At 43.0% G+C, this 15326-nt stretch overlaps 1 protein-coding gene across 1 annotated transcript; it reads left to right on the top strand.

Annotated features, from left to right (window-relative positions):
* The first annotated feature begins 1611 nt into the window (after positions 1–1611).
* Positions 1612–4844, top strand: FABP2 (fatty acid binding protein 2). Its single transcript, XM_061372131.1, has 4 exons — positions 1612–1979; positions 2662–2834; positions 3508–3615; positions 4562–4844. Exons 1-4 carry the CDS (start codon positions 1880–1882, stop codon positions 4610–4612), a joined length of 432 nt encoding a protein of 143 aa, XP_061228115.1. The 5' UTR covers positions 1612–1879; the 3' UTR covers positions 4613–4844.
* The last annotated feature ends 10482 nt before the right edge of the window (positions 4845–15326 follow it).

Genomic DNA, 15326 nt, shown 5'->3' on the forward strand with positions numbered 1-15326 from the left:
AAGTTGTGAGATAACTGACTAGAAAAAATACATCTAAGAGATCTTCCTCTTAGTTGAGGACTTGCTCCAGAAGACCCTTGCCCTACTTTAAGGTTCAGAAAAACTGCTGACATAAGTTTGATGTAAAAATTCATTCTTAACCTGCAGAATGCCACTAATCTGAGTTACTTTCTTAAAGGTTAAGATAGACTGGATTCATATGAGGAAAGCAATCACTAACATTAGTTTTGTTTAAATATAGAAACACTACTTCAGATAACTTTGCATTTCTTAAATGAAATGAATTGGCAGGTTCTTGGAGAGAATGCAGAACCCACCTGAAAAGTAGAAAAGCTCTCTTGAAATGCTCAAAATAAAGGTAATTTCCTATTTGTTAGATTTTATATATACCTAAAATAATGGGAATTTCAATTTTCTACTGGATACAAGAGAAGGGGTTCAAAAGTTGCACTGCACTACACTACCCTGACTTACTGTCAGAAAGAACCCTTCTGCAAAGACTGTAAAGAGAGTTAATAACTTTATTATGCAACAATAAATTGGATAAACTATAACCAGACACTGGCTATTTTTGTTTATATATATATATACCAAATAAATAATATAGATTGACAATGATAACTACAAGGGTCAAGAAACACCCCAGTGCAATAAAAAGAGGTAATCTGACTCTTAACAGAAACTCATTTTGCCCATTTTCTGAGCTGCCTGAAAGGTAAGATAGGCATCTGTGATTAGCAGAGAACTGGGCATGGGCTCTGAAACTTTTTGAGACACTGAGCTTGGATTTATCACCATGCTAACACAACTATGCATTTTAGAGTTAGCTAATTTTTACCCAGTTCCAGTTACAGGGGCTAGCAGCATATATTTCCCTAAGTCAAACATCTTGAAATGCCTTGCCTATACCAGACAATGCTTCAGTTCACAGTGAGATACAGTATTTCATTTTTTCCCTTCACAAAAAAAAGTTCTGGAATTCTAATATTTATATCGAGCCAGTGTTTTTCTCTACTAAAACTATGCCTGCTTCTTTGAAAATTTTATAACTTTCATGTAAGTCAAGGTGATAAAAAACACATGAAAATGTGTGAAGAAACTGTAAAAAAAACATGCAAAAAAGCATGCAAAAACTACATAATAAGGCCTAACTGGTGTTCTTAAATAGATATTGTGAGATACTTCCCTCACCACCACTAACAGTAAACCACCTGAACAGCTTTCCTCTGGTAGGCTTCTTTACCTTGCAAGAAGAGGTAGAAAGCACAGGAAAAGTGGCAGGTGCTGCTTCTTCCTAGCACTGAAGAAAAAAAGATACTTCTAAGATGGAAGACCACAGCTTCGAGGAAGGCAAACAACAGCAGCTGGAACACTCATCAAAGGAGTTCCCTTGGCAGATTGAAGATAAACTCTGCAAACTACTGCTGTGAGAGTCTTCTTGAACTAGAAAAGCCGTAGTTGGAACATGTGTATTCATAACTACAACACACTAACTTGCATCAAATCCCATCTTAAGACCAAAAGATCTGGAAAAAAAATAATTTTACCTGTAACGCATAGTCAACTTCTAGCACCCTGTTTTGGCTTAAAGTATGGCTCCTTTCTCTGCCTTACTGATAATTTTCACTATAACTTGAATATAATGAATAAAATGAACAGATTAGAAATTCTTTATTAAGATGTGCAATAAAGATGATGTCATGATTTGAGGGCAGTAAGGGAGAGATGCAGCAAAGCAGTGTGGTCATGACTGGAAATTTGATTAAAGTAAGGTAATCTTCTTGAAAAGAATTAATGCATCAGTTGAGCTTTAGTCAGCCACATCATCCTGTAAACTGCTGTCAAGATAAGCTAGTACATAAATTCTCTTTGCAGAGATATGTTACTTCAGAAGAGTCCAACTAGCAGAAACATGGCATTTAGCGGTACTTGGAAAATAGACAGAAATGAAAACTATGAAAAGTTCATGGAGGCAATGGGTAAGTCCTACTTTTCCAATGCCTTCTACAAGAATAATACCACTATCACTGACTACAAACTCAAGCTTTCTATGAACTACCTTCTGGCTAGCCTGTCCTTTTGCTGCTTGCTGGTCTGCCCTTGCATAGTGTACTGCATTTGTCTTCAGAAGATCACAAGGGGGAGGGGGGAAACTGCAAAATGTTCTGATTTTAATTATATTATTTTAATCTTAAGCAACTTACTGCAGCAGATTTACTTCAACAGAGGAAAGAATCTCTAAGTCTACATTTGAGTAAAAGTGTCAATCTGAATATGCTTTCAGCAGAATTCTGCAGCAGGAATATTAATTTGATAACATGAAACTACTTTTAAAATTACACAGGAAGTAAATCATTCTTCAGTTCTACAGAAAGACATGATTCGAGTAATTTTAACATCATGACACTTTAAGTTTTTATAAACTGTGCATTATATGGATATAAACATAACCATTCCATTACCATTCCAGTTGGATAGTTTGTACTGGTGAATATGGCCTCAATAAAAAATAAAGAAGAATGAAAATTTGGGTTAGAATGCTGGAATAAACTCATTTCACCACATAAAAGTCACTAAAAAGAGACAAAGATGATGCTCCAGTTTTTGTGGTGGGTTTTGTTTCTTTTATTTTTCCTGATTTATATTAATTGATTTTCCTAGGTGTTAACATGATGAAAAGAAAGTTAGGAGCTCATGATAATTTGAAGATCACTTTTCAACAAGATGGAAAAAAATTTACTCTCAAAGAATCAAGCAACTTCCGTACCATAGACACTGAATTCACACTGGGAGTCGATTTTGAGTACAGTTTGGCTGATGGGACTGAACTTACTGTAAGATACTTCCTATATTATTAATTATATATGGCAATAACTTTATGAAGTACAGTTTCAAGATGAATAGTTTGTCTCCTAGTTTTTAATTAAAATTTTACTTTTAGTGTGACTGTTCAGGAATGCTCACAGCTTATATACAAAACCACAAGGTATTTACCTTGGTTTTGGCTGGGATGGAGTTATTTTTCTTCCTAGTAACTGGCTGAGTTTAAACCGCAATAATAGTCTTAATGATTCAACACTGTACCATGAAACTCAGGGTTTCACAGAGGGTCCAAAAAGCAGAGCAAAATGTAGCAATTTTCACAACATGAAATCCAGACAAATGCAATTTTACTACCTGCAATACTCAAGTCAAGAACCTAGAGGGCAGAGTCAGTATTTATATGAAATTTTTCTCTGTTGATGCAGTTCATTAAAATAGAATGCTGAGCACTAAGAACATCTTTTTTACTACGCAAAAAAAAAAAAGTGGGTTTATTAAAATTTTGTTTTTACAGCCTTTCTCTCAATGTCCAAAAAAGCATTATTACACTGTTTTAATCTCTTCTCACTTTTAAGCATTCCTGCAGTTTTTAAATCAAATCAGTGTCATATCTATAGTAAAACATTTGCAGGGTTGGGTTTGTTGTTGGTTTTTTGTTTTGTTGGGGTTTTTTTCCCATTACAGGGCTCTTGGAACATGGAAGGAAACAAACTTGTAGGATCATTTACTAGAAAAGATAATGGAAAAGTACTCAAAGCAAACAGAGAAGTCATAGGTGATGAACTTGTTCAGGTGGGTTAAGTGGTCACTTACATACACCTTTACAATATAATAACTGAAAAAAATTAAAAGCTTTTCTGAAAGTGGGAAACATTTTCTTCAAGCCAAATAATTTAAAATATTTTTAGCTAAAATTCTCAAATCAAGTAATCTATCAAAATTTAAAGATTTAAAATAAAACTCACAACCTCTGACTTCTGTTTTTCTACCCACGTGACCTGTATATTATCAATGCATTCTAAGGCTTGTGAATAAAACCTGTATACAGAAGATATATATAAACAGACAGACAGATAGAGAGCTAGACAGACATACAGACTGCGTAGATATGTTCTTTTCCAAGTCTCTGCCTTGAGAAGCCTTACCACAGCAGCTTACTACAGTGTAATGTTATCAATGGCCAATAAGTGCCCTTTTTGAAAGAAAGTTTGGTGTTGGAGCAGGAGATGACGCACAGAGGGCTAAGTCTGAGACAAAAGGGAAATGTTTCACAGCTCTGTAGCTGAACTGAACTGTAATGCTTTAGCACGCTCTCCGTTAGAGGGACACAAGCTTCTTAAAAGGATAAAATAAAAAAAATCACCCACCAACATCATGGTTGTGAGATGGGAGATACCAAAACATACAGTCCAACCCTTCAGTGCTTCTAACAAAAACAGTCACAGAGATGCAACCTGTTAAATAGTGGTACTGGGAACACAGGACTTCAACACTAGTTTTTTTTCTGAAGTCCCCCAAAGCTCTCCTGTGGTGGTCCAAATGCTTGCATAGAGAATTTATGCCTACTGACAACAGGCTGCTTTTCTCATGTTCTTTCCTCAAAGCCTGCACAAGAGTGGCAGGACCCTCACGGGCACAAGTCACAATTCATTAAATCACTATTGCCCATCTCTCAATAGCATCCATGAAATGAAACTGTAACACCAGTCACTGATTTTTCTTCCTAATTTCTTAACAGACTTACATATATGAAGGAGTTGAAGCCAAAAGAATCTTCAAAAGAGCCTAAGAATTTCACCCAGACCAGCACCAGAAAAAAACCCCAAAACAAAAAAACAAACCAAAACAATGAAAAAAGACCATTTTTCTATATATCCTCTATTTTGTTTTTTGTTTTTTTTTAACTTTTATCCCCTCACAGCACCTCTTAAGCTGAAATTACTTAGCCCTGTTGATAACACAGGCTAGTTCCTTATGTTTATTGTTTTGCCTTGAATAAACAAAATCCAATTATAATTTGATACCAATGCTAAAATGTTGTTTACACCAAGTCCTATCTGAGTGCCATAATGTAAAAGGCTGCAGAAATTATTTTCTGTAAGCAGAACTTAAATAATTTCTTGCATTGATTCTCAAATGACAACTTAGTTTCCTTACCATACTATTTATGTAGGTAAACAGTTTCTCTGTGTATTGAATTTTATGCAGTATGGATGGCAAAGCCTGAAAGAAACCTCAGAGCACCCAAGTCTCTAAGACTATGTTGTGTAAACATAAAAATGGAATAAACATAAAATGTGGTGTGATAATACACCTCACGGAGGTCTTAAATGATATCCCATTAACACCTTCCTCTAATCAACTGGAAAAATATAAAGCATGTACTGATGATATATTGGTATCTCACAGAAAGTAATTTCATTGTTTGTTTCAAAATATATGACCATGCTTTTAAACACAGAGATTTTCACTTGTTGCCATTTATCACAGGTTCAAATAATTCTGTGTCAGGAAGAGAATTAGCAGGCTCTGAGCAAGTTTCTTTCAGGACGTGAAAAAAAATATTGAAAGGATCTTAACAAGATATGGAATAATTTCAAACTATGTTGACTCCAAACACTAGTATTCCTTACAGGTGACAAATAAGCATCAAGTTCTGCTCATGCTGTCCAGTCTATGTTATTTTCAACCCAACCTCGCACCCCTTGAGTTGCGCTGTTTCCTCAGGGCTGCAGTAAAAGTGCATCTTGAAGATCAGTGCTAGTTACATCTGCTGTTTCCCTCTAACGATGCCTCCCAATGGTCAACTAGTCCTGTTCCCATGTCTAAAGGGCAATCTGCCTCCTGGTCCTGGACCCCTTCTGATGCATCAGCAAGCCAAACCTGTATGCTGCTGGTACTCTTGTCCTTCAGCAGACACGCAAGCCCTGAAAGGCTAATTTATGTAAGACTTTTTGCCAAAAGGTCACGATACCACACAGGCCTGAGGACAGCCCTGAGGCCTAAACTAACATTCACATGCAACCATATTTGTCATTATGATTTTAGTGGCTTTTTAAAATACCTCACAAAATTTACTTCCTGGTTTTCTCGGCTCTCTTTGACTAACTTTTTTTGCTGGCCATAAGCGAATAAAAAAGAAATCAGTGTTTTCCTTGAGTTATTTTTGTAACTGAATTCTCTCTTGGCCTGGGTTTTTCCGGTCTTCAGTGTCTCACAGCTCCCTCTACTGCCAAAATGCTCTCATGACGCTAACAGTACTCAAGTTAGGAGTAGGCCAGATGATCCTAGTTTATGAATTTGGATTTCACAGTATCACAGTATCACACAGTATCACAGTATGTTAGAGATTGGAATGGACCTCAAAAGATCATCTAGTCCAATCCCCCTGCCGGAGCAGGAACACCTAGATAAGGTTACACAGGAACGTGTCCAGGCGGGTTTTGAATATCTCCAGAGAAGGAGACTCCACAACCTCCCTGGGCAGCCTGTTCCAGTGTTCTGTCACCCTCACTGAGAAGAAGTTTCTTCTCAAGTTTAAGTGGAACCTCTTGTGTTCCAGTTTGTACCCATTTCCCCTTGTCCTATCATTGTTTGCCACTGAGAAGAGCCTGGCTCCATCCTCGTGACACTCCCCCTTTATATATTTATATACACACATATTTCCTCTCCCAGATACTGATTGTATGAAATTCCATAGACTCATAGAATAGTTAGGGTTGGAAAAGACCTTAAGATCGTCAAGTTCCAACCCCCCTGCCATGGGCAGGGACACCTCGCTCTAAACCATGTTACCCAAGGCCTCATCCAACCTGGCCTTGAACACTACCAGGGATGGAGCATTCACAACCTCCCTGGGCAACCTATTCCAGTGCCTCACCACCCTCACAGGAAAGAATTTCCTCCTTATATCCAGTCTAAACTTCCCCTGTTGAAGTTTTAACCCATTACCCCTTGTCCTACCACTACAGTCCCTAATGAAGAGTCCCTCCCCAGCATCCCTATAGGCCCCCTTCAGATACTGGAAGGCTGCTATGAGGTCTCCACGCAGCCTTCTCTTCTCCAGGCTGAACAGCCCCAACTTTCTCAGCTGATCTTCATATGGGAGGTGCTCCAGTCCCCTGATCATTCTCGTGGCCCTCCTCTGGACTTGTTCCAACAGATCCATGTCCTTTTTATGTTGAGGACACCTGAACTGCACACAGTACTCCAGGTGAGGTCTCACAAGAGCAGAGTAGAGGGGCAGGATCACCTCCTTCAACCTGCTGGTCACAATCCTTTTGATGCAGCCCAGGATACAGTTGGCTTTCTGGGCTGCAAGAGCACACTGCCGGCTCATGTTCATTTTCTCATCGACCAGCACGCCCAAGTCCTTCCCCGCAGGGCTGCTCTGAATCTCTTCTCTGCCCAGCCTGTAGCTGTGTCTGGGATTGCTCCGACCCAAGTGTAGGACCTTGCACTTGGCATGGTTAATCTTCATGAGGTTGGCATCAGCCCACCTCACAAGCATGTCAAGGTCCCTCTGGATGGCATTCCTTCCCTCCAGCGTATCAACTGAACCACACAGCTTGGTGTCATCAGCAAACTTGCTGAGGGCGCACTCAATCCCACTGTCCATGTCACCAACAAAGATGTTAAAAAAGACCAGTCCCAACACCGATCCCTGAGGGACACCGCTCGTTACTGGTCTCCAGCCGGACATTGAGCCATTGACCACAACTCTTTGTGTGCAGCCATCCAGCCAGTTCTTTATCCACTGAGTGGTCCATTCATCAAATTGATGTCTCTCCAATTTAGAGACAAGAATGTCGTGTGGGACAGTGTCGAACGCTTTACACAAATCCAGGTAGATGACATCAACTGCTCTACCCCTGTCCATCAGTTCTGTAGCCACATCATAGAAGGCCACCAAATTGGTCAGGCAGGATTTCCCCTTGGTGAAGCCATGCTGGCTGTCACCAAGCACCTTGTTGTTTTTCATGTGCCTTAGAATGCCTTCCAGGAGAATCTGCTCCAAGATTTTGCCAGGCACAGAGGTGACATTGACTGGTCTGTAATTCCCTGGGTCATCCATTTTCCCCTTCTTGAAAATGGGGGTTATATTTCCCTTTCTCCAGTCATCGGGAACTTCACCTGACTGCCATGATTTTTCAAATATGATGGCTAGCGGCTTAGCAACTTCATTCGCCAGCTCCTTCAGGACCCATGGATCGATTTCATCAGGACCCATGGACTTGTGCACGTTCAGATTTTTAAGAAGGTCTCGAACCAATTCCTCTCCTACAGTGGGCCCAAGGTCTTCATTCTTGGAAGGTGTCTGCCTTCCAAGACTTGGGTGGTGCGGTCAGAGCCTTTGCCAGTGAAGACCGAGGCAAAGAAGTCATTCAGAACCTCAGCCTTCTCCAAATCCTGTGTAGCTGGTTCACCTGAGAGCTTCTTGAGGGGCCTATATTCTCCCTAGTCTGTTTTTTATTTGCTATGTACCTGTAGAATCCCTTCCTGTTATCCTTAATATCCCTAGCCAAGTTTAATTCTAACTGGGCCTTAGCTTTCCTGACCTGGTCCCTAGCTTCCCGGACAATACCTCTGTACTCTTCCCAGGCCGCCTGTCCTTGCTTCAACTTTCTATAAGACTCTTTTTTCATTTGAATTTTCCTCAGGAGCTCCTTATACATCCAAGGAGGTCTCCTGGCCCTCCTGCTGCACTTCCTTGTAGTTGGGATGCAACACTCCTGAGCTTGTAGCAGCTGATTCTTGAAGACCAACCAAGAGTCTTGAGCCCCCCTGCCCTCTTGGGCTATATCCCATGTAACCTTACTAAGCAGGTTCCTGAAGAGGCGAAAGTCTGCTCTTCTGAAATCTAGGGCAGTGAGCTTGCTGCACGCTCTTCTCACTGTCCTAAGGATCTCAAATTCAACCATCTCGTGGTCGCTACATCCACGGCTGCCCTGCAGTGCCACATTTCCAACGAGCCTTTCCCTGCTGGTGAGCACAATGTCAAGCATGGCACCTCTCCTTTTCGTTTCCTCTATTACTTTCATTGTCTTACACACAGTCGAGGAACCTCCTGGATTGCTTGTGCTGGGTCGTACCGTCATTCCAACAGATGTCAGGGTGGTTGAAGTCACCCATGAGAACGAGGGCCTGTGAGCGTGAGGCTTTTCCTATCTGCCTATAGAGTGCTTTATCCACAGATTCCTCTTGATCAGCTGGTCTATAACATATCCCCACAGTAATGTTTCCCATCGCTGTTTTTCCTTTAACCCTGACCCACAAGCTCTCTGTTAACTGCTCACCTGTCCCCAGACATAGTTCCATACACTCCAGCCTATCCCTAACATAAAGGGCAGCTCCCCCTCTGCACCTGCCAGGCCTGTCTTTTCTAAAGAGTCTGTAACCTTCCATTACAATACTCCAGTCCTAGGAGCCATCCCACCATGTTTCTGTGATGCCTATAATATCATAGTCCCATAGACGAGCACACATCTCTAATTCCTCTTGTTTGTTCCCCATGCTATGGGCATTTGTATATATGCATCTGAGCTGAGCTCCAAATGAAGCCGGCTCATTGGCTGGAGCAGCTGGAATATCTCTGCTTTGGTCCAAGCATTTATTATAGGTGCTGGCAACTGACTGGGAGTGTTGGGATGGAATGATGCCCCCCTCCCCAAACACATCTAGTTTAAAGCCCCCTTAACCAGTCTGGTAAGCCTCCTACCAAAATTGCTCTGACCCTTCTTTATCGGACCCGCTCCACTAGCCCCCGCTAGACCTGGCCTACAAACTTGGGTCCCATGTTCAAGACACCCAAACCCCTGAATGTGACACCACCCTTTTAACCATTTATTAACCTGGCTAATCCTCCTAGGTTTTTTAGGTCCTCCCCTGTATCCTGGAGAATAGATGCGAAGACAATCTGAGCTCCAGAGCCTTTAACCACCTCTCCCAGGGCTCTGTAGTCCTTCTTTATGTTCCCCAGGCTACTACTATCTATATCCCTAGCACCCACATGTATCACCAGAAGTGGGTAATAGTCCGTGGGGTTTACCAGAGCAGGCAGCCTCTCTGCCACATCCCTGATCCGTGTCCCTGGTAGGCAACACACCTGCCTTGAGACCGGGTCAGGCCGACAGACGAGTGCTTCTGTCCCTTTCAAAGTAGAATCCCCTACTACTACGACCCGCTGCTTTTTCCTGGCAGCACCAGTAGAAATCTTCTTTACTAGTGCATCAGCCGGCTGTTTCTGGCACAAGTGCGTTTCCTCATGAGCCCCCTGCAGGACAGCAAAGCGGTTCTGCGTGGGGGCAACAGGTTCAGGAGAAAGTCCCCTGCTTTTAATTGTCCTTTTCCTCCTTTTTTTGTTGTTTTTTTTTTTTTTTTGTCACCAATTCCCAGCTTCGAGAGTTAACAACCCCCTTTCCTGCATGAGCTACAGGGGACGCTTGAGGACTCTGCACAGTTTGGGCCGGGAGCAAGCATTCTTGTTTTCTCTCAGCTACCCTGACATCTTGTAAGCCTATTAATAGCTTCCTGCAGCTCAGTCACCTGATGCAGGAGAGCCTCCACCAGGGAGCACCCAGTGCAGCCCTGCCCATTGTGTACCTTTTCCTCACCAGACCAGTGCAGGCACTCTCTACACCCCGAAGTCTGCACTGCAGCCTCCCCTCTCATCGTCTCTGTCTGAGTGCCTATGGTGGCCACCACTGGGGCAGCCAGAGCAGAGCTCCCAGACTGGGCCCTGGTCATACAGCCAGCGCTCACCATCCCGTGTACATTTTTTCTTACATAATCACCTTTCAGTGGTAGCTTTAGACACATATCACAATGAAGAGTACTATTTTAAAGAGTCCTTCAAGTACAGAGAGATGTAAAACTGAAAAGCAAGGGTATGAAAAACTATGAAAAACCCCACCAAACAAAAACTAAAGCTTTTAAAAGGGGGAGGGACAAAGAATAATGGCTTGCAGTACACTGTGTGACAGTTCTGTGCCCTGAAAAAGAAGACTAAACTGTAAGAAGCCCTAATCATCCAAGTGTAGTTACAGAATTTGACCTTTGTAATCATTTGCATGTCATCACTGCTTCTAAATTGCATACAAGCATATTAGCAATTAATTATTTAAATGGTTTCAGGAAATCGAAGAATGCCAGTTTATTTCTATTAGAGGCTTTACTGGCTAGAATGAAAGCTGCATTAAGTTTCTGAATACATTTGTGTGGCGGTTGGAATGTATCGAAACTGTCAGAGACCATGGGAAGGAGAAGCTACAGCAGACAATTAAGAATGACCATGGAAAGGAGGAACTGCAGAAGGCAATTAAGAGTGACCCGTCCCTGACTGGTACTTGGAAGATGTTGGAACTGGCAAGGAACAAGGACGTCAGACTGGGAAGAGGATGTTGATAAGAAAATCAGATAGACCTTTCACCTGACATAACCGCAAGGCAAACACAGATGTGCTTGGCTAATTGCTTGGAAGCATATAAATATCATGTAATCTTTGCAATAAACGATCCAGCTTGCACTCTATCTCTGGGTCCGTGCCTCCATCTTCACAAATGGCGCCCCAATGTGGGACAAGACAGAGAGCTGTGACTCGGCGACCGGTGAGGATGCCCAGCTGAACTCCGAAAGGCTGCAGCAATTATCCAATACCTCTGACTGAGGTAAGCGGCTGGGAACGGGAACATGGGAAACTCAGTATCCCCTAAGCACAGATCGGTGTACAGAGTACTAGTAAAATTCCTAGCTAAGAAGGTGGTTACTGTAAATGAAGATAAACTGGAAAACTTATTAATATGGATAAATTGAAAGACTTGCTAATATGGGCCTCGGCCTATGCCCCAGAGGCGACATCAACTCATTTATCAGAAGGGAGTATGGGACAAGATTGGGGTCTACCTTTGGGACTCAGCCACAGGTGATGATGCAGCAGCATCCAAATTGCTGGGGGTATAGCGCTCAGTCTATGAGGCACTTGACAGGGCACCATCAGCTCCTCCTTGTCAGGATGGAGGCACGGACCCAGAGGCAGAGTGCAAGCTGGATCGTTTATTGCAAAGATTACACGATATTTACACACTTTCAAGCAATTAGCCAAGCACATCTGTGTCTGCCTTGCAGTTACATCAGGTGAAAGGTCTATCTGATTTTCTTACCGACATCCTCTTCCCAGTTCCGATGTCCCTGTTCCTTGCCAGTTCCAACGTCTTCCAAGTACCAGTCAGGGACAGGTCACTCTTTAATTGCCTGTGGTTCCTCCTGTCCATGATCATTCTTAATTGTCTACTGTATCTTCCCCTTCCCATGGTCTCTGCCAGTTTCGATACATTCCAACCCCCACAGTTCCCCCTTCTTGTTTTTGCAATGCAGTATACACGTCTTTCAAAAGCTTGGGCTAATATACGCTGCATACATTGTAATAAGCAAGGTACAACACAATGGCAAAGAGAGCAAGCAAAAAGACCAGTCCTCCCTTAACCAAAGTCAATAGCCACCCCGTTATACCCCAATTAGAGAAAAGCGATGACAACCAATCTTTATCATCTTCCCTTAACTTCATTACACTGTCTTTTAGCTTACGGATACTGTCATGTATGGATTCTGAATGGTCTGACAAATTCATACAACATATTCCTTCCAAAATTTCACACGTATGTCCATGTGCTAAGAGGAGAAAATCGATTGCTGTTCTATTTTGTAAAGTTGTATGTCTTATAGAATCAACATCAGTGAGCAATGCAGACAGAGCAGATGCTGTAGCATTAGTTTGCTTAGCAAGCCAACATCCTAACTTATTCGGTGTTGCTAAAGCTTGGGCGCTAGCTACTCTGGGAGCTAAAAATGAAGCAGCTATTATTTCACCTGGGTTCCAAAAATTTACCTTGTTATCGCAGCTTGGTTGAAAAGCGTGAGTTAACCTTCGAGGACGCAATCCTTGTTTATTCATTATCATGGTATTATTGGGGATGAACATACCTAGGGTTCCTATTGCACACAGGCCCCTCTTTATGTGGGATGGTACCCCTTGCCAGGCCCGATCCTCACATATCAAAAATATACCAGCGGGGAGGCCTATTGGTTTATTTAGGGATTTAGAGATGTTGGGACTGGTATAATTGCACCAGACGGAGTTATTGCGATACACTTGCATGCTGGCATTAACGGTGAACACCCCTCGTGACATGTTAGTTCCTGAGTAGTTAAAGAACAAGCAATAATTTATTTTTACAGATCCTAACAATTCTATCTCTTGAGGCTCACTATGGAGCAGGGGTAAATATGGTATCCATCCATCCCGATTGTCATACCATTTACTGCATACTTGGGGTACATGGAGTATCATCTTGCACAGCAATTCTATGCGATCAGTGTTGGGGGAGACCCACTAAACAGGTTCGAAAGGGGTTGCCTGCAGATGACACCAACAGACAAATGGTATCTTGCCCGGTGGCATTCGCCATGGTCACCCAAATGTTTCGCTGCTCAGCTATTGATTCCCAAATGGCTCTAGGATATGATAAAGCAATTGCAAAGATGCATATAATGGCACATGCTATGGGAAACCTCATTTTCGCCTCTTGGATAACTTCCACCGGAATCATTTTTGACAGGTGTTTGGTTCTTTCCCAATCAGCCTCCCAAACTTCCCAAATTTGTGGAACCAAGTGTGATCTCACACACACAAGGCTTAGTACATTGGCATCAAGCTCTGCCTGCTGACGGCGGCGGCAGATTGCTCACCACCCTTCCCAAAAGGGCGAAGCACAATACCACCGTCGGCGGCAGGGGCACTCACATAAAACCCAAGCACAGTGTCCACTGCCTGGACAAGCCAGACACGGTATACTTTGCAGTCTTCTATTCTTTAACGGCAATAGTGCTGGGTCGTGATGTTTCCAGTCTACAGCTAATGGGTGTGTTACCCTGGCGCGGTAGGCACCGGTGTAGATGGTAGTCCCAGTTGTTGGTTCTCCAAGGAGCGAGTGGCCAATCTTATAGAGTTCCTAGGAATCAGTTCCAAACCACTGATGAATTGGCATGTACATGACCAAATTTAAGGTTCAGAGGATCTGAGTGCTGGTCGGACCCATCGAGCAGGGATCCAGCCATGTCGGGTACCTGTGGAGACACAAGCATAACCCTTCCCCCAAGTTATTAAGGAATATGGCCCTTCCCATTTACCGGATTCTAAATTTTTTACCATAACTGGTGCTTGGCCATGAACTGCTTCTAAGGCTGGTCGGCCGAAATGATTTTCCACCGGCGGCTGGTCGTCTTGCCAGCGATTCAAAAAGTTCAAAACATATAATGCTTTTGCTGTGCGCTCTTGGGGGTATTGAACCCCTCTCTTCCCCCTTCTTGTTTTAACAACATATTTTTGAGAGTGCCATGGACACATTCAGTAAGTGTCTGGCCGGTGGGATTGTGGGGAATATCCGTGACATGTTCAATGCCCCAGGCAGACAAAAAGGTTGCTACCTTTTGGGATATGTATGCCGGCCCATTATCAGTTTTGATGCGGGTTGGTGTTCCCATAAAGGCGAAGGCCTGCGTCCAATGTTGACAAATATGGCGGGCCTTCTTCCCAGTATGTGGGCTGGCGAAACGGAGGTTAGAGTGAGTATCTAACGAAACATGAACATATTTCAAGTGACCAAAGGCTGGGAAATGAGTGACATCCGTTTGCCAAAGGTCAAGTGAATGTAGCCCATGAGGGTTCATGCCATACAGCGGGGGCAGCAAAAAATTCTGACAGCTACGGCAGGCCCGAACAATAGATCGTGCCTGCTCTTGGGATAGATGAAACTGTCGCTGCAGAGCAGCGGCATTCTGGTGATAAAAATCATGCGAGAGCTGTGCTTTCAACAAAGTATTCAGCACCAAGATGGGGGTTGTGAGGGCATCGGCGTAACGATTGCCTTCCACAACAGGTCCCGGCAGGGAAGTATGTGTGCAGAGGTGTGTGATAAAATATAAGCTTACCCGAGTGCGTAAAAGGGCGACTAGGGTTTTGAAGAGATCATACAACAGAGCATTTGAAATTTCTCACAGTAGCGCGCATTCTGTGTGTTGTACTATACCTACTATATATTGAGAATCTGAAACAATATTCAGGGGTTCATCCGGCCAGCATGAAAATGCTCGAACAACAGCTGCCAGCTCTACAACCTGTGTAGAGCCATGCACATAAGATACATCAGAACACCAAGCGTCGCTGACCTTCCAAACCAGGACGGATTTACCAGATTTGTCTGACCTGTCTGTGAAGACCATCCTCGCCCCAGGAATGGGGCTATGACTATAAGCCAGACAGGGTTTCAGGGGCACAAGCTCAAAAGAACTGTAGCAAGGCATTTTTTGGCCAGTGAATGGAGATCTGCCCTGGGAATCCTGCAAGGGCATAGACAAAGGCATCACTAAATTGGAAGAGATAATTAAGGAGCTCCGTGGTAGCACTGAGATAGATAACTGCAGGCTCAAGGCCCAGGAGCTGTCGGAGG

Source organism: Neopsephotus bourkii, unplaced genomic scaffold (assembly GCF_033783945.1).
Source record: "Neopsephotus bourkii isolate Nb327-2 ecotype Australia unplaced genomic scaffold, CSIRO-AGI_Nbou_v1 NB_1598, whole genome shotgun sequence".
NCBI classification, from domain to species: Eukaryota; Metazoa; Chordata; class Aves; order Psittaciformes; family Psittacidae; genus Neopsephotus; species Neopsephotus bourkii.